We start from the raw sequence: 22,987 nt of genomic DNA on the forward strand, positions 1-22,987 counted from the left end.
GGAGCTGACGGAGGCTGACAGGAAGGTTCTTCTGAAGCTGGGGAGGCTGGCGTTTGAACATCTGGAGAAAGGAAACATCATGTTCTACCAAGAAGACCTGGAGCAGTGTGGTCTTGATGTCACAGAGGTCTCGGTGTACTCAGGAGTTTGTACAGAGATCTTCAAAAGAGAGAGTGTGATCTTCCAGAAAACAGTCTACTGCTTTGTTCATCTGAGCGTTCAGGAGTTTCCGGCTGCAGTCTACATGTTCCACTGTTACACCAACAGGAACACAGAGGTACTGGACGACTTCCTACAAGACTACAAATACAGAAAATCAAAAGTAGAGTCTTTTCTAAAGAAGATTTCTAGGCATTTTGTAAACAATGATAGCCTGGTTGCCGTCCTTAAGAGAGCTATGGAGAAATCTCTTGACAGTAAAAACGGCCACCTGGACCTGTTTGTTCGCTTCCTTCATGGCCTTGCTCTGGAGTCCAACCAGAGACTTTTAGGAGGCCTGTTGGGTCAAACCAACAGCAGTACAAAAATCATCAAGAGAGCCATCAACAACCTGAAGAAGATGAACAATGATAAAACCTCTCCTGACAGAAGCATCAACATCTTCCACTGTCTGATGGAGATGAACGACCACTCAGTTCATCAGGAGATCCAAGAGTTCCTGAAGTCAGAGAACAGATCAGAGAAGGAACTCTCTGAGATCCACTGCTCAGCTCTGGCCTACATACTGCAGATGTCAGAGGAGGTTCTGGATGAGTTGGACCTGATGAAGTACAACACATCAGTGCAGGGACGTCAGAGACTGATTCCAGCTGTGAGGAACTGCAGAAAGGCTCGGTAAGTCCAGCTGTGATTATCATTATAAAGTAAAGCAAAGCTGATGCCATCAGTATTACAATAAAGATACACACTTTACACGCATGCACAATATAAAACATCCCCACTATTAAAGTTTCCTAACTAGTATTAAACCTGTGTATTGAAGTAACTCTGCATGTGTTAAAAATAAAAATGTGTTTGTGTTTATCTATCAAGTAAGTGAATATAGTCGCTTTTCTCATCTTCTAACTTTCTTTCTTTTGATGATGGAGGCTTGATACAAATCCAGCAGAAAAACTTGATTACTCAAGAGTTTGTGCTGAAAATGTTTTTACAGTCAAGATTTATTTATTTATTTTTAATTATTGTTATATACAGACAAACAGACATGTTACATCTCTGATCTGTGAACGTTACTTGAAGTTTTTTTCATTATATCTTTCATGCAATTATTGCTATTCTATTTTTTTTGTTTCTGAGCTCTTTCATATAAAGGACTATTCTGCCCATTTAAAAAATGTATATGTAATTATTGCTTGATTTGAGAAGATGTGAGTGGAGGCCATGCTCCCTCTCCATCCTTGCTAAATAAAAAGTGTGACATTACATTGTTTAGTTCAGTAACAAGGAATGTCTTTTCATATGTTTTGGTACATTAGAAATTTGTTTGTGTTAGGTTTTGGTTGTAGTTGGACCCTTGAGCGGACACAGAACACACCAGAACTTACACAGACACAGGAGAGACAAAAAACTGCCTTGTGCCACAGTGCTGGCTGTGACAGTTGGATTTATAGACAATGAGGAAACTCTCTCTCTCTGTCCCTATATCAGTTTTCAAATACAAAAACATTCAGACAATGTGTTTGTTTTCTGCCACAATTCACAACAGTGACACTAAAGGAAAGATATGCAGAGAAAATAGCAGTATAGTATATGATGCCCACTAGAGTGTGATCACATTTGTGTTTTCATTGAATTTGCAGCAACCGTCTTTGTGTATTTAGCAGCATGTTTCCTCAGACAGCAGCTCGGACGGCCTCCAGGTTCTTTCTGCCAGTAAAGTAGTAAGTTCACTTCAGTCAAGGGAACTTATCAACGCCAAGCTCAGAGAAGAAATTAAATTGTTATTCATCTGAACTCCACTTGAAAAACAAACAATTACCCATCCATTCATCCATCCATCCATCCATCCATCCATCGTCAACCACTTATCCTACGTACAGGGTCGCAGGGGGGCTGCAGCCCATCCCAGCTGACATTGGGCGACACCCTGGACAGATCACCAGTCCATTGCAGGGCACAATTATCCATAAAATGTTAATAATATTATGCATATATATATATATATATATATATATATAGTGCAGTTACAACCTGCAGTGATTTTACAGCTCATCAAACATCACATTCAAATAAAGTTTAATGAACACAATTCACAGTAACCTGTTAATTTGTTTCAATATGACATGATATGACATTACAGTCATTTGACACTTTTGCCTAAAGCACAAATTTGTGTTTTACAAACCTTGTGATCAATTGCTGACCAGCTGAGCTACAGCTGATCACGTTAATGTGCTTTCTTATGTCAGAAAGTGTCAGATTTTATTATACTTAAAGTTTTATTTTCTCTACCATAACAGACTTTCAGGCTGTCAACTCTCAGAGACTTACTGGGAAGTCGTGACCTCAGCCCTGAAGTCCAACCCCTCCCACCTGAGAGAGCTGGACCTGACTGGAAACAAGCTGCGGGATTCAGGAGTGAAGCTGCTCTCTGATGGACTGGAGAGTCCACACTGTAGACTGGAGACTCTGAGGTCAGTCCATGTATTTTATAGGGTTGGGCGGTGTCTACAAAATTGGCATGTCTCCTGTGAAAGATTTGTAAGGATGATCACATTGGAGGGGTATCGTCTTGAAATTTCAACCTTGCAATGCGCTTAATTAATTAGTAAATTGATAAATCAATTAAGCAATAATCAATTGATGAATGCAATTTTTGCCAGCTTCCATGTGTTGAATCACCTGTACCTATGGTACTGTAGAAAAATTAGTAAATTTGGCATTGACTTGTTACCTGGTGCTGGTGACAACCCTAGTCCAGTGTACACGTAGGCCTGTCTACCAATTTCAGAACAGTGTTTTACAGGAACATCTACATTTATACATAAAAATGTGCTAAATTACCTGAAGGAAGAATAAAACTTGGACCCTGGACCTGTGGCAGAAACTGACATAAATTACAAAAATCCTGGGAAATTGACTACCAGGAGACAATAGGACGTTTGCAGGCACTCAAATTGCAATACACTGGAGTGTTTTTTCACGTTTCACCCATCAGTTGCTGACGAACCAGTCAGAAAGGCATTTTGCCAAAATGTCCAGCGCCAATGGGTCAGCTAGAAGACACATTCTGCATTTTGTGCGTTCTGCCTGGCTTTTTCTAAAAAGACTGAGACAAATCTCTTCATTGACGGATGTAACAATTGGAGGCATATACTTCAGAGGCTAAACGAGCATGAAAAAATTGTTACTCATATGGACTGTGTAAAGGCATACTTTTCATGGGCACATCAGAAAGACATAAAAAAGTTGCTAGATTCAAATCAAATGTCAGCCTGTTGAGAACAAGTGCAAAAGAGGTGACAACTTCTAGACCGGGTGGTAAACAAAACTGATCACCTGAGAGGTCAAGCGTGCACTCAAATATATCTGAAACTGCATGCTCATTAGCTAAAAAGTCGGTCGATGACAGGAACTTTCACGAATTACTTCTGCTACTAAATATGACAGTTGTTTTACAGTGGCATGTACAGGAGTGCAGTGAGAAAAGCTAGGCAGGACAGGGAAGAGGTTCATTTGTGACAATAATGTCCAAAACAACTGTGAATTCGGTTGTGGAGTCTATCTGGCAACTAATCAAAGAGAGCGTTTCTTCTGATGCTATCCAGGCTAGAATGTATTCAGTGCAAATAAAATAACATCAAAAGATCAGTGTAGTGTTATAGTTCACTATGTAACTGGCAGCATTCACGAGAAGCTACTGAAAATCATCAGCAGGAGAAGACTTTCTAAAACTGCTTAAACAGACATTGGACTGTTGCAAAATTGATGTGAAGAATTGCTTTGGAAACTGCATTGGAAAAGATGGAGCTGCAACTATGCAGGGAAAATACAGTACTCTGCATGGCTGTCAAAGGAATGCTCAAGCCACATTCATGTGTGGTGCTACGCTCATGTCCTCAACTTGGTTATGGATGAAACTAAAGGTGTTGGGATAGCAGCAGCATCATTATTTTGACATTACAGGGTTTATTCATGACACATATCAACGAGTGAATGGTGTCCATCAGGAGCCCCAAAACCGAAGTATTTCATTGATAGTTGAAACGAGATGGTCTTCCAAGGATGGTGCACTGAATAAGATATTTGGATCATTTGGCAAACCAGACAATGCTTTGTATATGGCCTTCGTTGAGACATTGTTCAGGATTTAGCATAGTCCACACTTTAAAGCAACATTTTTCCACAATCATTAAACAGTGTGCTACTATTGTTTTCACTAGCACACTGTGCGACCACAGTAACAGTAAATGCTTGGCTAGCGTCCTCTCCTCGTTCTTCAAAGAACGTCTACGTGACAGGTGCTGTTTTAAGAGCAGCGTAACTCCTGTAAGGAATCGGGAGTGCATAGTGTTTGATTGTCTGGGCAGCAGAAAGTGATGGTGAATGGGAGTGGAGGACAAGTGGCCTACTTGTCCAGTGTTAAGAACATCAGGTACAAGCTTAGACTAAACTGGGTAGGCTATGGCTCTGTCCTGTACACATACTGTACATCCTAATAGTTAACTTTTTTCAGTTTTCAGACTGGTTGTTAGGAAAGAAAGGGCGGTGAAGAATGTGGAGAAGCGGAGGTTAGTAAAGTTAGGGATGCAAACTAGTACCTTTTAAGCTAATGAGGAGACCTTTCTTTTGGATTTTGTGGTGCAGATGAAATTATTGGTAATTAAGGGAGGTGGTTCTCATGTTGCCAATTTTTCATATATATTTTTACAGATATATGTCAAAGCTGTAAACTGAGACACAAAATCCTATCTCTGATGATTTGGAAGTCATATTTGAGGGTTTTCCTGCCATTATAAGGCTTTAGAAGATGGCTTGGGTGCTGTGCCATTAATGTAAAATCACTGTGGAGAGAGCAGGAAAACTAAAACTAAATAACTTCAAAATCAAACCAAAATCAAATGGATATTGTCCCTCCCCAGACAAATTCTTGGAAGGGATTTTATAGTTATTATTTATTTATAATCTGCTCTAGCTTTTCCAACTATTTGTTCTCAGATATGGTAAAAATTTACCATTAATTTAATTTGTCATTTGGGAGGATTTGGGGGTCCTTCCCCAAAGGACCCCCAAATCCTCCCAATGGGATTGAAGCGGTAGGGATGAAGGGGTAGAAGGGGAGGAGTGAATGGGTCGAGGAGGTAGGGATGAGAGGTTAAGAAGGTAGGGATGAACAGGGTTGATCTGGGTCGTGATGAAGGTCTATGTTGCACATCTCTATAAGTGCTTGCTTTATGATCCCCTTGTTGTTCCTGTGGTAGAAAAAGAACCAATGCTAGCAATGATAGCAAGGAAAGTTTTGGACAATACCTGATGCATTGTACAACAGGTCAAGGCACAGCGTAGCTTTACCAAGTTTATCAGCAGACTGCTTTACTCTTACGTAACCAGAGTGTGATCGCAGCCTTTGCGGTTAGAAAATCTAATTTTATCAGAATATTATGTCACTTTAAGTTCAGACACAATCAATAAAAAGGAGCATAGATAATGCACTGTATTGATACAAGGGGGTACTTTGTTATATTGAAGATGAAAAGAGTTACTTTGTTCAGGACACATTTGATCCAGATTGAGGATGTAGCATGTTATTGATGTTTGCTGACATGAATGGGTGTTTGAATGTTGAGCTGACATTTGGATGATGTCTGTAAAAGGCTAATAACATGATGATCCACAATAACACTCTCACCCAGTCACTCTACTCATTTTATGGAAAAGCTTATTGATTAGGACATAGTAATGTTGAGCTCCACAGTCAAAACCTAAACACATCTGAAAGGATTATAAATTGATTTTTATCTGCATCATTTATTCTTTTTTCAGATTGAGTAGTTGCAGCATGTCCGAGACCAGCTGTGCTTTGCTGGCCTTAGCTCTGAAGTCTAACCCCTCCCATCTGAGAGAGCTGGAGCTGAGTGACAACGAGCTGTATGATTCAGGAGTGAAGCTGCTGTGTGGTTTTCTGGAGAGTCCACACTGTAGACTGGATACTCTGAGGTCACCTTTTTTTTTTTTTACTTCTGTGCTGAGATTAAAGTGATTTTAACGTTGTGCGGACACTAAATTGAAGACTTAAGGCTGATATACTGATCCACACTGAGTATCTTAATGGTAAAGTCTATTTTCTTCTTCAGTGGTTTAGTCCATTGACAGTGGCAGAGCAATACTGAGCTACACCTTAATTAATTATTTAAAGCCTTAATATAACAAGAAAATCTACATTGTATAATTCACTCTGAACCTCTTAAATTTAAGAGATATTTCTTTAAAATCTTATATTGTCCATGTTTTTAAATAAATAACAATAAATAGGGGGTAGGGGTAGGATTAGGGTTAGCTCCACAAAATTGGGGGCTGTTGTTCAGAAGGTCACCCACTAGGCCCATAGACTGCACCACCTAACATACATGCACAGACTGTAGCGCTGTGTATGCGGCCCTCGTGTCACCATGGACCAATGACATTTCAGCAATTAAGTGCCTCAATTGAAGACACAGTTTTCAGTCTCCCCTCTTTCAGTTGCAACCGTTCAGGAGGACACTGCTGTCGCATCTTTTTGTCTCTAGTTCAGAGGAGTTTTGCTGGACTTCTGGATTAATACTGCATTCATATTCTGGACTGCGTTTTTTTTCTTTTCACATTCTGTGTGCATCCTGAATTACCACACACACACACACACACGCACATAAAAACAAACATATGCTCATACCAGATTTTTATTCTACAATCAACAAGTTGCAAGGACAAAGAGTGTGAGAGTGTCATTGGCTTGGAAAGATTACCTACATCATCTTAATTGTTCTAAACGAACAAATTGTGGAAGTGTACAGCCACAAAAGAAACATCCAGATAATTCATTCATTTTAATAGAGGTCTCAAGTTTGGGGATCAGAAGCCAACACCTCTATAGATACTATACTGACTGAGTAGTTTAATCTGAAGATGCTTTGATTTTATGACTCCACTATTCCATCCATCCATCGTCAACTGCTTATCCTGTGTACAGGGTCGCGGGGGGCTGGAGCCAATCCCAGCTGACATCGGGCCAAAGGCGGGGTACACCCCAGACAGGTCGCCAGTCCATCACAGGGCTCGACTATTCCTAAAAGAAATATTTTAGATGTCTTTTGTTCACATTTCCCTAAAGTTCATACGGACATATTTGGCATCTTGTTAACTTTTGGATCTTGAGTCCAATCAGTTTCTGTTTGGCAGCATAACATGAGTTTGTAAAGATGGAGCCACTGATGGATCTGGCAGCCTTTAAGAGGGGATTTGACTACATCTTTACTGAAGTAGCAGCATGTTGACATTAATATTAATGAGATCTCTTTATAATTTATTGTATTTTATAGTTTTAACCTGCATCTTGTTGGGTTCAGGTGTTTGGAGTTTCCATTTTCTAAACTTCTACTTTCTAAACCTTCTTCAGCTCTGAACAGATTATTAAACAATGAATGATTTCAAGCTGGAACATTGTCTTTATTCAGATTGTGGCGCTGCTGGTTGTCAGAGATCAGCTGTGCTTCTCTGGTCTCAGCTCTGAAGTCCAACCCCTCCCATCTAAGAGAGCTGCAACTTAGTGACAACAAGCTGCAGGATTCAGGAGTGAAGCTGCTGTGTGGTTTTCTGGAGAATCCACACTGTAGACTGGAGGCTTTGAGGTCAGACACCATTTATCACTTCTGTGCTGAGATTAAATGATGTCAAATGTTGTAGTGACACTAAACTGATGACATAAGGCTGATATCATACTAATCCACACTGAGTATCTTAATGCTAAAGTCTATGTTGTTGATCTACAAATTTTAAACCTTAATATAACAAGAGGATAATTCACTTTGTTGTATAAATAATTCACTTTGCAAATTATTTATACAACATATAAATAATCTCTATTTCAACTATCAGACAATAATAAATTTATTCAGTATTTGCTTTTTTCAACATTGTTATTGTCATGGGTGTGTGAAGGTTGAAAGGTTGGTGGACCCAAATGTAGGACTCAAAGCAGAGCAGGTACAGTTTAAAGGTTTATTAAAGAAACTTAAGGTGAGCACACTTACAAGGCAGAGTGGCTGAGCTGAGACTTTCCAAAATAAACATAATCCGAATTAAACAAGGTAATCCAACAAAACAGGTAATCCAACATAAATCCTAAATCCACAGAAACAAGCAGGGCGAACAAACACAATGAATAAATCCACATGAGACAGAGCATTACAAGCTATAATGACCAGTGGTGGAAGAAGTACTCAATTTTCATACTTAAGTAAAAGTACAGATACCACATGAAAAATTTTACTCAAGTAAAAATCCAGTATAAACCTACTCAAGTAAAAAAGCACCTGGTTTTAAAAAAACTTAAGTATTCAAAAGTAAAAGTACTACACATCAAAATCTATTGATCTTACAAAACATAATCTCTCTTTTTAAATTCACTCAAGACCGGTTTGAATACAGAATTATAAGTACAGTGAATCACAATAAGGGAAACCAAGTTGCAAGTGGACAAGTGGATATTTCCTATATGTGGGGAGGATTAGTCTGCGTTATTGCTCTGCTGTTGTGGTATTGTCCCCTTCAGACCGTCTGACAGACACAGAATTCCGTTTGGGAATTTGGGTATGTTAAGATGAGACAAGGAGGCGGAAACCAAAACTGACTGAAACACTTCTCAATTCACACATCGCACCAAAAATCCACACACATTATCTTCAGCACCTCTCATATAATGCAGCTCAAAGTAAACTGCTTTTATTAAATTAGCTTTTTACTTAAGTTTTTGGGATTAAAACGTTTCCAGTGTTGTTATGGTCGTTTGGTTCGCAGAGCTCTGTCGGACTACTAATTCATATTTATATAAAAACCGGACACGACTGGAAATTGTTGGGAGAAAAGAAAGCGAGGAGGTTGAACTACCCGGTGAGTTCAGAAAACATATGTATGTAACTTTATTGACTCTACTCCACTATTCCACTCCACTATTCCTAAAAGAAAAATGTAGATGTCTTTTGTTTACATTACCCAAAAACTTTTGGATCATGAGTTGATTCTTAAATCACTTTGTGTGGGTTTTTATGTGTACTTGGTTGATGGAGGCACTGATCCAATATTGATATCAGTCTGATTCTGTCCCAAATAGCCGGATTAGGTATTGTGACAATGGGCTGATCTATGGGCTGATGTATTCACTTCAGTTATGTGCATACTATGCGATGCATCTGCAGTGTGCCAATAGACTGGAACATTTTGCAAGGAGAGGACTCTCTAACAAGTAAAAACTTGTTAGCTGGTTTGCCATGTCATTTGCTGTTTTGCTTCCTCACCAAAATAACAGCCTTATAGGTTGATTCACAAACACCAAGCCACTGCAGAAATGCATTTAGAATAATTTTATTGTATGATACGGATGAAGAAATTTATTATTATTATTATTATTATATGCCAGAATGGATTAAGAATCCGATGGAGGAATGTGGGGATGAGGAAGAACAGTGAGGGGTCGAAGGATGTGGGGATGAGAGTTGAGGGTAAGGAGATGAAGAGATAAGAGTGATGGATGAGAGAATGGAAAGGTGAGTGAGGTAGGGTTGACCGGAGGGATGGATGGATGAGAACAAATGATCGGTGTCAGCCAGCGGCAGGTAGGCAGGACACTCAAGGCAGGTGAGCTGTCTCTTCATGTGTTCTGAAACGTTGTCAACTGGTGACAGTAAGACGGAAGGGAACCAGGGGACTCTGTGTGGGGAAACCAGGGCGAGCTTGTGCGTGAACTGTGTGATGGCAACGATGATGCCATTGTCGGATTAGATTGCATTGGTGTTCTGAATCATTCATGCCCCCCAAAGATCGCTGCAATGATTGCTGGGTACATTTCGCACATGGTGGAGAAAGGAGTTGGACATTATCCGTACAGCTACGGATGACCTTCGATGAAAGCATGTGAGAAATCCATAGGTATTGGCCGATGACGCAACGAAGAGGAGCTGCAAAAGAAACAGGAAACAGGAGAAACCATTTAAGTGTTTATCTGCTGTTATGTTGTCATAAACAAAACAATGTAGCATGAGGCACTTTAGGTTCAGAATGTCTGAATGAATAACGAAAAGATAAGATATAGTCCAGGAGGGTGCTGACATGGACAGAGAAAATATGATGGAAAGGATGCGGGGTTGAAGGGATATGTCTGTTTGGTTCGTTTGAAGCATGGGGGAAGAGAATGGATGAAGAGATTGCTCTCAATGGAGAGAGGATATGCAAGAAAACTGTTTGGACCAGCTATGGGTGGAGCTGTCAGGAAAAGGGATGGATTTGAAGAGAAAACGTCACATCATATATATTTGGGATATGGGGAGGGAAATGGGTGGGGGAAGAGGAAAAGGGTAGACAGGAGGAAAGGTTTGGCTGGCGGCTCTGCCATGGGTTGCCAGCCTAGGTGCAGTAGGTGTGGCTGTGGTAGTCGGTGTGGAGGGATGGGATGAAGGAAGCAGGGATGAAGACCAGGGATGAGGTGATGAAGGGAACAGAGGATGAGTGGAAAGTGTGGGGAAGATTAGATGAAGGAAAGGGAAAGGGAAAGGGAAAGGGGATAGTATAGGAAAGGTAGAAACTGGGGAAGAAGAACTGATGCTGGGATGGAGGAATACATGTGCTCAGGTTGTTAGTGAGGCTTGAGAAATAGAGAAAGGATGAGAAAGAGATTGAGGTTTTTCAGTGTTTGATAGGCCATCTTTTTGAAGGAGGGTTGCGTTTGTAAAGGTCATTGAAATGTGGCAAAGATTAGCTGTCCACTCAGAAATTCTTGGAGCGGTGGGACGGTCAGAGTGTTGGCTCAGTGACTGCGAGTGGCAATAGCTTCATCTGAATATGACTGCCTGGATCTGAGCAGGCCAGCGAACTTGCAGTGACTGCTTATGGATCTTGTTTACTGTGGTACATTTGGACTGGAGAAAAATATCATGTAATGATGGTTTGAACGTATCAGTGTCCTTACCTCTTTGAAATTATAAAGATCAGAGAGGTAAGGTGTGATATGCAGGAAGGAAAATAGAAAGAGGCAACAGCAATGGATGATACAATAATGAGGACCCGGAAGTGCTTGTGGAGCTGTAGAAGGGAGAATTGTGTTTTGCTGTTAGTCTGTGAACAGTTGAGAAGTTTTTTTTTCTTTTAATGTCAGTGCTGGAAAAGGCTGATTCACTGGCTTAGTGTGTGCCTCGGGTGAGCGACTGTCCACTTGGATCCGTTCGAAGCGGTGGTCGCAGTTTTGGCGTTGTTGTTCGGCGTCTGAATCTCGGGCAGATTAAAGAGGAGCGTCTGGAAAAGGTGATGTCACTCAAATGCCTGCAGACAGTATCAACTCCTGGAGCTGCTGGACAGCAAAGGCTCAAGTATAGTGGAGTTGGCAAATAAGTGTGCTCTTAGTTCCTTAAACTGTTTACACTTATCTGTGTCTTACCCAATATCTGTTTGTTAGTTTAGTTTTCTATTCATTTTCCTTGGCTTCATGCATGTGTTCTTTTTATCAAAAATCAAATTGCAGACTCATGCAATCAGCATTCCAGATTTGTCATTTGTCAGATTTGCATGTCAGTTTGCTTTTCCATGTTCTGTTGTAGCTGGTTTTCCAGCTGTCAGTGTCACTGTGGTGTGTGAGTGAGATGGATGTTGGGGGGCTATGGTCTGTATAGAGGTTCATGTGGAATAGACCAACAGGCCAGGGGAGAGGGAGGGTTGGCCCGTTTCGCTCAACTTTCTGCCAACTTTTTCATTATTAGTAAAAAAGTATAGGCTAAGGAAGGTGGCCCACCGGGATTTGTCACAGTACTCCAGATGGCCAGGCCGCTACTGGTCCCTCCCCACACCCAAGGCCATTCTTTCTAGTATCTCCGCACATGAGGGCCCTGACTTCCGCCAACCTGGCTCCACTCCTGCAATTAAGCACACACAAACAAGTGGAGAAAGGGAAATAGAGACACAGAGCAACTCTATGCTAGTCAAGGACAGTGGGCCTGACATTTACCTGGTGTTTGGAGTTTCCATTTTCTAAACTTCTACATTCTAAACCTTCCTCAACAGATTATTAAAACTCAATGCTTTCAAACAGTACCACTGTCTTCTAAAGTTACATAATTTAGAAGACAGTCAGACTGAGTGACTGCAGTTCGTCAGAGATCAGCTGTGCTTCTCTGGCCTCAGCTCTGAAGTCCAACCCCTCCCATCTCAGAGAGCTGGAGCTGGGGGGAAACAAGCTGCAGAATTCAGGAGTGAAGCTGCTGTGTAATTTTCTGGAGAGTCCTCACTGTAGACTGGAGACTCTGAGGTCAGTTCACTTACTCTGTTACTATTCTAGATATGTTTAATTAACAATTAGAATGTTCATATGTTCATACAAATCTTACATCCATAAAAGTGTAAATTTCCATTTTCATATTTTCATGTTTCTTGTACAAAATTCAGTCTTTAGTGACAAATATTTTTTTCTTAAAAAAACTGTAGAAAATGTCTGCTGTTAGTTGTTAAAGGAGACCTATTAAACTGCTTTTCCAGACCTATATTGTGGTTCTGTGACTCCTGTATGGCAGCTTTGCATGACTCAAAGTTCAAAAAATATTTTATTTTCTTATACTGACTCTTCATGTAGGGCATCATTTCAGTCTGTCTGTCTGAACAGATGCTCATGTCTCTTTAAGGCCCCCCCTCTCAAAGCCCACTTCTGATTGGCAAGACCTGAAGCATGTTACCAGGTTGTAGTTGTTGCTGGGCTGCCTGTCATGACCATTTATGGCACACCGGCTCCCTCTGGCTCGGTAATACGTAGAACGGAGCCGTTGGTAGTAAAAGCAATTCAAAACAGAGCATTCAGAACAGGAGGAAACCTGAGGTTTTGCTCACATTGAATTCTTATAAATGCTTTAACCTAATTTTTTGAAGCTTTGGCCATGTTTAACATGAAAATCCAACACTGTAACATTGTAGATAAGTCATAAAATGTGAAAAAGCATAATAGGTCTCCTTTAAAGAAAAATAATGTTTATAATTTGTAGTTTTCTGGTGAAGTAGAAATATTCCATGCCTTCTGTTGATTTCAGCTTGTTTTCTTTCATTTGTTTTGTCTGATCATTGATACTGATCCTTAGAACACACACACACACAGTAGGGGTGTGGAAAATAATTTATTCTTAGATGCATCGTGATGTGGACTTGGGCGATTCTAGGTGGAACTTGGAAATGCAGAAGTGCAGCACCAGACTGTTTGTGGTGTTCTCCCTGTTCAGCACAGACAGGCAGCTGCTGAATGAATGACTGCCGCCACTAAACTTTCACATTATCAATTAAATCAATGTTCAAGTTTGTTTGCTGTCATTCATCCACATACACAAATAAATGAAATTCTATTTCTTAAGGCCCATGGTGCTCAATACAGCATCACAATATTCAACTTACAGGAGAAGACACAAACATGTAACTACACTAGAAGAGACAAAAAAAGGGAACATATATATAAAGGCTGATTGAGCGTATTGGCTGGAACAACATGTGCCATGTGTCACATATGACACATCGTGATGCATCGAGATATCAAATCGCATCGTTCACAGTATAATTGTAATCAGATGAATCGTGAGACCAGTGAAGATGCACACCCCTAACACACACACACACACACACACACACACACACACACACACACACACACACACACAAACGGAGGAACCTAAAGAATAAAGCATGTGTCTAATTTTAGAAGCTTAAAGGGTCAACATAGTTATTCTCCCCTAATTCCAGACTGGCCTGTGATCAGCAGCATGTTATTGATCTGTGTTGGCATGAATATGTTGTGTTTGAATGTTGTGCTGACATTTGGATGATGTCTGGAAGGCTGACATGATCATCCACAAAAACACAATGACAAAGTCACTCTACTCATTTTAGGGAAAAGCTCATTGATTAGGACATATTAATGTTGAGTACACATTTAAAACCTGAACACATCTGATTGGATTATAAAATAGATCTTTACCCTCATCAATTATTCTTTATACAGATTGAGTTCCTGCAGTCTGTCAGAGATCAGCTGTGCTTCTCTGGCCTCAGCTCTGAAGTCCAACCCCTCCCATCTCAGAGAGCTGCAGCTGAGTAATAACAAGCTGCAGAATTCTGGAGTGAAACCGCTGTGTGGCTTTCTGGAGAGTCCATGCTGTAGACTGGACATTCTTGGGTCAGAAAACTTTTTTTTACTGCTGAGATTAATATGATGTGAAAGTTGTGGTGACACTAAACTGTAGACAAAAGGCTGATGTTTTTGTGAGTATCTTAATGCTCAAGTCTATTTTCTTCTGCAGTATTTTAGTTCATTGGCTATGGCAGAACAATGTTGAGCTCCACATATAAAAGCTTAAAATAACAAGAAAAATCTACACTGGATAATTCACTCCGAACGGCTTAAACCCTTGATTTTCAGCTAATGTTCTGTTTTTAAATCAATTATAATAACAAAATCATAAATACAATGAATAAATACATCTTCTCTTTTTCAACTCTAAGACAATAATACATTTATTCAGTTCAGTTACGACATTGTTGTGAAGCTACAGATGGTATGCATTGATGTCACTTCCCTTTCCGGAACAAGGTGGACTGAGTGGCAAAACATCTGTTACCGTTTGCGTTTAGCAAACCAGGAGTAAAGCAAGTAATTATTTGGTCAAATTAAAGGCAGTTGGACTCGAAAGTGATCCTTACTGCTTATCAAAGAACCAGTGGTCCAGCTCTTTCCCATATTAGATGTGTTGATTGTGTTTTTGCTGATTCAAGCTAACACTGCTATTCGTCTTTCTATCACTCAGTGAGCGTAACTGCGTTCCGTGAGGTCATGCGCATACACTCTATATGATGCTTATACTGACTGAATAGTTTAAACTGAAGAAGCTTTGATTTTACGACTCCACTATTCCTAAAATAAATATTATGTCTTTTGTTCAAATTTAGCCAAAATCCATCCTAACATATTTGGCATCTTTGGAAACTTTGGCCTCTTGAGTCGAATCTTAAATCAGTTTCTGTGGGTTTTTATTTGTGTTTGGCTGCACAACATGAGTTTGTATAGATGGAGTCACTGGTGGAGCTGCAGATTTTAAGAGGTGAAGTCACTACATCTTTATTGATGTAGCAGCATGTTGACATGTTAAACATCCATGTTAATATTAAATCTTAACAGATTTAATAGTGAATGATTTTAAACAGGAACATTGTCTTCTAAAGTTACGTAATTTATTCTTTATTCAGATTGAGGCGCTGCAGTTTGTCAGAGATCAGCTGTGCTTCTCTGGCCTCAGCTCTGAAGTCCAACCCCTCCCATCTGAGAGAGCTGGAGCTGAGTCACAACAATCTGCAAGATTCAGGAGTGAAACTGCTGTGTGATTTTCTGAAGAATCCACGATGCAGACTTGAGACTCTGAGGTCAGTTCACTGAATCTCTGTTACTAATCTCTCTGATATGTTAAATTACAACAGAACCACATTTATATTCATACATAACTTACATCCAAAATGTTGTAAATTTCCTTTTCTTTATATTTTCATGTTTCTTGTACTAAATGTAGTCTGCAGTCACAAAAGTCGTGTTCCTTAAATAAACTGTAAAAAATGTCCACTGTTAGTTGTTATTAAGTGGATGTTTAAACATTTTGGTAAATAGTCATGTGTGTACAGAAGATCCTCTGAACTAATATACCTAATATAACTAATTGATCAAGTTTTATGCTGAAGTAGAAATATTTCTTTGATTTTTGTTAACATCAATGTGTTTTCACAAATAGTTTCTTTTCACTAATATTAATCCTCCAGAACACACACACACACAGTTTGTTTGTCTCAGATTTTTCCATTTCAAATGTTTTTTTTATTATTACATATGCAAGTGTTTTCGGTAAACTGTATTGTCTTAATAATAATAATAATACATTTTATTTATTGGCGACTTTTGTAACACTCAAGGTCACCTCACAAAACATAATAAAACAGTAAAGCAATAAATTGATAAAATTAACAACTGTAATTACAGTGCATAAAATCAGGGTACATAACAACTGGACACAAAAGACTGCTGTGACCTGATAAATAGTGATCACATGGGATTTGCCAGTTTAAAAATGTGCGGGATTTAAAAATGGAAAGCAAGTCAATGTTGCGGATGTCTGGTGGAATAGAGTTTCAGGGACGAGGGGCAGAGCTGCTGAAGGCTCTGAACGCTATAGAGGTCAAACGAGCAGGAGGTACAGTGAGGTGACTAGAAGAAGTAGACCTAAGAGTATGGGTGGGTGTGTTAATGTGAAGAAGGTCAGTGAGGTACAGAGGAGCGAGGTGATAGGTGCTTCTCAAGTCTCTTATTTGTTATTTCCTTGCTCCTCTATCGTCACTTGAACCGGACACTGAAATTATCCTCTGCCCATGAGCAGGACATACAGTAACCTATAATTTTTCATGTGCAGGCGTTTGTTAAACAGGTAACAGCTACAGAGAGAATCATGCTGCTCTGCACTGATAACTGTGAGACTTTATTAGTACATAGTGCACATGTGTGCAGACACAAACTTTATCAAAAGTCTCTACAGCTGTTAGAGCTGACTGACAGCTGATCCAGCTGTCATCAGAAACGGATGTCGCTTCATGTGACGCTTTGGAGGAAAGGACGTCTTATGTCTCTAGAAACATATTCCCTCGCTCCTTCTCTCCTGGCTTGGTTTCCTTGTGTCTCTCCATGCATCCCTGGTGGGCGGGACTAAGACGCAAGGAAAAGACGCATGGATGCAATTAAGATACTTTTGAAGCACCCTATGAATGGCCTTGAAGGTCAGGAGCAGAATCTTGAAATCAATGCGGTATTTAAGTGGGAGCCAATGAAAATGCTGAAGGACAGGAGTAATGTGATTAATAGTAGGGGTTCTAGTGATGATACGGGCAGCGGAGTTCTGAACCAGTTGAAGTTTACGTATAAATTTGAGAGGAAGACCAAAGAGAATTACAATAATCAATGCGGGATCAGTGTGTAAACGAGAATGGCTGTACTAGTGGGTGTGAGAGACGGCCGGAGGCGATTATTGTTACCTATTAATTAATGAGAGCTTGTTATTAATGAGAGCTTCAAATGAAGGATCCCACCCAGACTCTTGACCTGATGGGAGGGGGAAACTGTGGAGTTGTCAATGGTAAGAAAAAAACTTTCAGATTTAGTCTTACTAGCCTACAGGCTGTCACTCTCCTCTCTGACAGAGACAAAGGAAAAAAGATCTTTTACCTATGCAGGTTTTTATGCATCTGCCAGGAGAAAAGGGAGATGAAAACCGGATGACCGGTGTTCTGACAAGTCATTTGTTTTCATCCTGTTCGTGACGCCATTTTGTAGTGAGCAGAAGCTGGGTTCCCTTGTGCAAATACAAGAATCAATAAAATCATCACTATAGACTTGACTAACATTTATGTTTAAAGGATCTACATAGTTTTTCCTCCTCTAATTGTAGCCTTGCCTGAGATCAGCAGCATGCTATTAATCTGTGTTGACATGAATAGGTGTATGAACGTTGTGCTGACATTTGGATGATGTCTGTAGAAGGCTGACATTATGATGATCCACAATAACATAATGACAAAAACACCCTACTCATTTCACGGAAAAGGTCATTGATTAGAACATAGTAATGTTGAGCTACACATTTAAAACCTGAACACATCTAAGTGTCTCTATTGTTTCCTAATTCAGATTGAGAAGCTGCAGTTTGTCAAAGATCAGCTGTGCTTTTCTGGCCTCAGCTCTGAAGTCTAACCCCTCCCATCTGAGAGAGCTGGAGCTAAGTGACAACGAGCTGCAGGAATCAGGAGTGAAGCTGCTGTCTGATTTTCTGGAGAGCCCACACTGTAGACTGGAGACTCTGAGGTCAGTAGAGAGTTAGAGTCAGTCCATGCTGGTTTCAGCAGTATTGTACTAAACACAGTTTAGTATTAAAGCAAAGATCCAGTATTTCCTGTAAACCTCCAACCTTCTCAGTGCTTTCCTCAGTGAAGCTGTAAGAGGAGAACGGGACAGGCTTCAGGATTGGACAGAAAGTCAGAGAGAGAGAACAGTCAGCCAATCAAATCAGCCAGAAGCTTGTTGTGATCTTGTGTTTGAGTTGATGTGAAGACGACTGTTGTTGTTGTGTTCATGTCTACAGGAAATAAAGCTGGATTACAGCTGACAGCATCACAAGATGTATAGAGACAGTGGTCCTCATTCATCAAACTGTCGTACCATCAAATCTGATCTCAAAGTGTTTGTTCTCTCATTTCAATACTAAACTATTGATCAGTTTATCTTTTTCACAGCTCTGACATCAGTCTGACTGAAGCCTGGAAATCACTGGTTCTTATTTCAGAGAAGCATCATTACATTTAGTAACCATGTGGTCTTTCTACCTCTGCTGAAGTCCAGTAATCACACTGATGATTAGCTGTTCAGTCTTTGTATGAACATGTAGGACCTTTAACATCATATATATATATATCTGTCCATGTGTCTTTTGTTTTGTCCAAATGCTTTTAGAACACACTCCATATTTAAATATTTGTCCTGTAATATTTCAAAAATAGATGAAGTATTAAAATGTGACAAAGATGCTGGTTTTTAACAGCTTTGAGCCCTAACAGTAGTAAATCCATCATTACAGTGAGCAGTGAATATCTCTCTGTCTCTAAATAATGCGTTCAGGAACTCTCAGCACTTTTTTCTCCACTGTGTACTTGAGGGAAATCTGTAGAGTAAACAGACCTGATGCCCAAAGTCTCAGGTCTCAGTGTGTTCACTCAAATACGTTAACTGTTGAAAGGAAGCTGGCTAAGCTACACAGCCACTCCACTTCTGGTCTGAACAGGACTAAAGTCCCTGCTGGTCTTTATACTGGATGTGCTGCATCACTAACTGACAGCTGATGAAGGGAGTCTCTGTAAACTCTGATTTATGACTTCTGCTGTCTGTCTTCTTATCTCATCAGATGGAAGTGATCTCTTTCAGAGTGTGAGTGATGAGAAAGGTGGTGGTGTTGAGAGAGGATCAGCTGTGTCCTGATGATCCAGAGAGGTTGAAGCAGCAGCATCAGCTTGTGTGTCGAGAGGCTCTGACTGGGCCATGTTACTGGGAGGTAGAGTGGAGAGGAGAGCTTCATCCAGCAGTGACTGACAGAGGAATCACAACAGTGCTGCCATCTGAACTGCTCTGAGATCAGCTCCACTGTCAGACACAAAGTCAAGTCCACCATCATCCCTGTTTGTTCCTCTGGATGTAACAGTATCATCAGTGTATCTGAACTGCTCTGCTGCTGCTCTGTCCTTCTACATAGTCTCTGCAGACACACTGAGACTCCTTCACTCCTTCTGCTCCACACTCAGCCACCTCCTCCACCTGGACCTGGAATTTATTTTATTCAGATATTCTGAACCCAAAGTGCCTCTGCAGATTAGGTCTGTTTGCTTTCTGTTGCAACTCCACCTTGTGGATTGATGGAGAATTGCAGTTAATTTCCACATTTTATTTGTAATACATTTTGGAAGTTGATGTAAAAAAAAAAGTTTGTACAAATAGAAACAAGAAGATAAGACCTGTAGAAAGTTTGGATTGAATCAAAGCTTATTGACATCTACAAACTGAAGCACAATTCTGACTCCAAACGTATGTATCATTTCTATAATTGTGCGCCCTCCTCTTAGTTGTGCCTGCAGGTTGCACGCTGGGGGAGGCGGGGTTTCGGCGCGGCCTAAGTGGGTATCTCGTTCCCATAGTGTCGTGTTGAATTCTAATTGAATACCCCTGATTTAAATGAATTAAATAATAATATTGTAAAAAACATAATAATTTAAGATATGTCTTAAAAGGAGAAGTTTTAATTATAAAACTTAAAAAATGCCCGTATATGTTACACACTATATATCAAAAGAAGCAAAGAGAGTGTGAATTTAGTGTTGTAGTCGTTATCATGAAAAAGAAATGATCATTGAAGAGATAATGTGGTGGAAGAAGTATTCTGATATTTTACTTGAGTATAATGGCACAATGTAAAAATACTTAGTACTAAGTAAATACTAAGTATTAGATGTAATCATGCTGCAGAATGACCCCACTCAGTATGATAGTTTCTATCATATCATTATACTTACTACCGCAATGAATTGTATTTTATGAACTCATCAGTGAAATATGAAAATAAATGGGAAAACAATGTTTATGTTTCAATAAAATATTTTCCTTGTGGCTCACAAATCACTTTTCTGAGAGCATCATACACAGATTAACACAAGACATGTGACAATTTACATAAACACTGGCCCAGAGCATTCATATCTCATTATATAGTTTGTGTATTGTGTTGTGATGGTCTTCCATTAAGAAGGACTGGACATTTTCACTTAAGGGTGCACTCACTTTTGTTGCCAGCGGTTTAGACATTAATAGAAGTGTGATGTGCTGTTTTTTTGCTGAGCGGACAGCGAATTCACAGTTATACAAGCTGCACACTCACTACTTTACATTGTAGCAAAGTGTCATTTCTTCAGTGTTGTCACATGAAAAGATATGACATTTGAGGGGTGTACACACTTTTGTGAGATACTTTATTAGTTTGTGCTGTTCAAGCTGAGGTAGATAGTCATGAAGAAACCTGAATAAAAAACGCACACAAATGTGATTTCCAGTAAGGGGAGGAACAACACTGACCAGGTGGTACAGGTACTGCACGTGACATCAGGACAATAAACTGAATGCGTTCAGAGTTCAGTTTCCATTTTGAGTAGATAGAGCAGAAGAAGAAAAAGGACGTCTGAGGCAGGGTGAGTGTTAATCCAACTTTATTAATTTTTTTATTGTTGAAGTCTGATTCATCTGTGGAAACAGTGTGATTGGCTGAATGATACACATCAAAACGAACCATAATCCAAGAACAACAGTCCAGGTGGTGGTTGAGGTCATTATACTGAATACTGTATGTATGTGTGTGTGTGTGTGCGCATTTTTTTCTCCACCACTTCAGCTACACCCAACTAAATAATGAAGTCCGGTAATCTGTTATCACAAAGTAAATGTTGGTCAAAGTAGCAGGATCACTGTTAAATATTAACATATTGAGTTAAAATTTAACAGTAACCTGTTTTTAGTTTTTACCGTTGGGTGAGGTTCCCATTTAACGAGGAGTTTAGTTGACAGGAAAATATTATTTTATATTGCAAATAAACCCTGTGAAATGAGGTGGCATGAGAAAATAGTTTCCCTTTGGGGTTTCAGACAGTATAGGAAAAAATAGATATGATGACTGGCTTTGGCTTTCTGGCTGCCTGATGCATGTAAGCAGCAAAAATCGTAAGACCTCACCTTCACCCATGGGGCTGTGGCTCAGGAGGTAGAGCAGGTCATCTCTAATCATAGGGTAGGTGCTTTGCTCTCACTCAATACTGGACACATTTTAAAGTGGTGTCCCCATAAGTCACTTGGATACAAATCAGGAGAAAATAGCATCCAGACACATGCACACACTTACTGTCAAATCCACATCCACTATTTTTCTCAGATCTACACACACAATTGCCTCTACCCTGGAAAAACCCTCTTTCAGACAAAATGTACTAGCTGAGGCTCCATAGAGGCTAGTAGGCTGAGCAACTTTGGGAGTGAGGAGTGAAAAATTCCCTAACAGAGGCCTACTCTTGTGTTCTGAGCTCACAGTCAGTGACACTGTTTTACTTCTCAGACTGACTGAAGTCCAGAAGATGAGAGTTTGTGTGGAGGAAGAGGAGGACAGAGCAGAGTCTGCAGTATCCAGCTGTCTCTCTATGAAGAGTGACCGGTCCAAAGAGTATCCTCCACTCTTCAGTAATGAACCTGGACCCTCAGACACAAAGTAAGAGAACTGCTACTAACTCATTCAGTATTTGCTGGTAATGTTTTGCTATTTGCCAATTTTAGATTAACATTAGGCTTTATGATCAAAGAAAGCCCCTATCAGAGACAGAAATCTTGATCAATTTAATGGCAAAATTTGGAAGAATATGGATTCAACCTCAGAGGTGGATTTGATATAGACACACAGCCTAGGCTTCACTTCTCCCAGATATTGTTACCCAAGATGTTCATTTTTAATTTAAACTCTAAATTGAGTGTTTCTTTCAAGTGAATAAAAGTGTTTTAGTTCAAGAGAAAAAATTAATAAAACAAATGTGAAGCATCCCTGCCACACTTCATCCTGAAAACACCTGGAAAAACAGCTGTCAGTACGTGCAACAAATACAGACAGCATATTTCTCAAAGTCTAACTTTTACTTGTACCAAAACATCCAACATATGTTTTAGCGACAAACAGGCAAGCTGATAATTATGCACACCTTGATATAAGGTGTGATTTAATTTCTTGCTACACCCTCCCTCATTACTCTAATCCAAATCACCTGAAAATGATTAACTCCAATGAGCATTCAAGTTTATGTGGTTTGAAGTTGGAGTTGCATAGAAATAATGATTCAATCAGAATACTTACTTGCCTAATAATTATGCATGCAGCGTACAACAGATACATAAATAAAGTTAGTAAGGGCAAAGTGAGTTTTTTCTGCACCGTTTCTTTTCCTTTCTTTCTTTTTGTCATATTTACCATCTATGTTGCACTTGTATGGAGGACAGATCCTGTCAGATTTAAATATAAATATAGAGAAATAAATAAATGCTGAAGCCCTTCAGACCAAACAGATTCCTATGATGTCGAGTAAAAACACAGTGAACGTGACAAAAAGCTGGAGAAACATGGAGAGC

General features: G+C 39.8%; 1 protein-coding gene across 1 annotated transcript in view; it reads left to right on the forward strand.

Annotated features, from left to right (window-relative positions):
- LOC123983492 (NACHT, LRR and PYD domains-containing protein 12-like) overlaps positions 1-19,200 on the forward strand; it is a 22,971-nt gene extending 3,771 nt beyond the window's left edge. The window contains exons 4-11 of the mRNA XM_046069782.1: positions 1-834; positions 2,460-2,633; positions 5,983-6,156; positions 7,650-7,823; positions 12,311-12,484; positions 15,451-15,624; positions 17,924-18,097; positions 19,191-19,200. The exon at positions 1-834 is cut by the window's left edge and continues 1,003 nt beyond it. Of these exons, the coding sequence (XP_045925738.1) occupies positions 1-834; positions 2,460-2,633; positions 5,983-6,156; positions 7,650-7,823; positions 12,311-12,484; positions 15,451-15,624; positions 17,924-18,097; positions 19,191-19,200 (1,888 nt within the window). The remainder of the gene's footprint in view (positions 835-2,459; positions 2,634-5,982; positions 6,157-7,649; positions 7,824-12,310; positions 12,485-15,450; positions 15,625-17,923; positions 18,098-19,190) is intronic.
- Positions 19,201-22,987: the final 3,787 nt, after the last annotated feature.

This window comes from Micropterus dolomieu, linkage group LG01 (assembly GCF_021292245.1).
Source record: "Micropterus dolomieu isolate WLL.071019.BEF.003 ecotype Adirondacks linkage group LG01, ASM2129224v1, whole genome shotgun sequence".
Taxonomy (NCBI): domain Eukaryota; kingdom Metazoa; phylum Chordata; class Actinopteri; order Centrarchiformes; family Centrarchidae; genus Micropterus; species Micropterus dolomieu.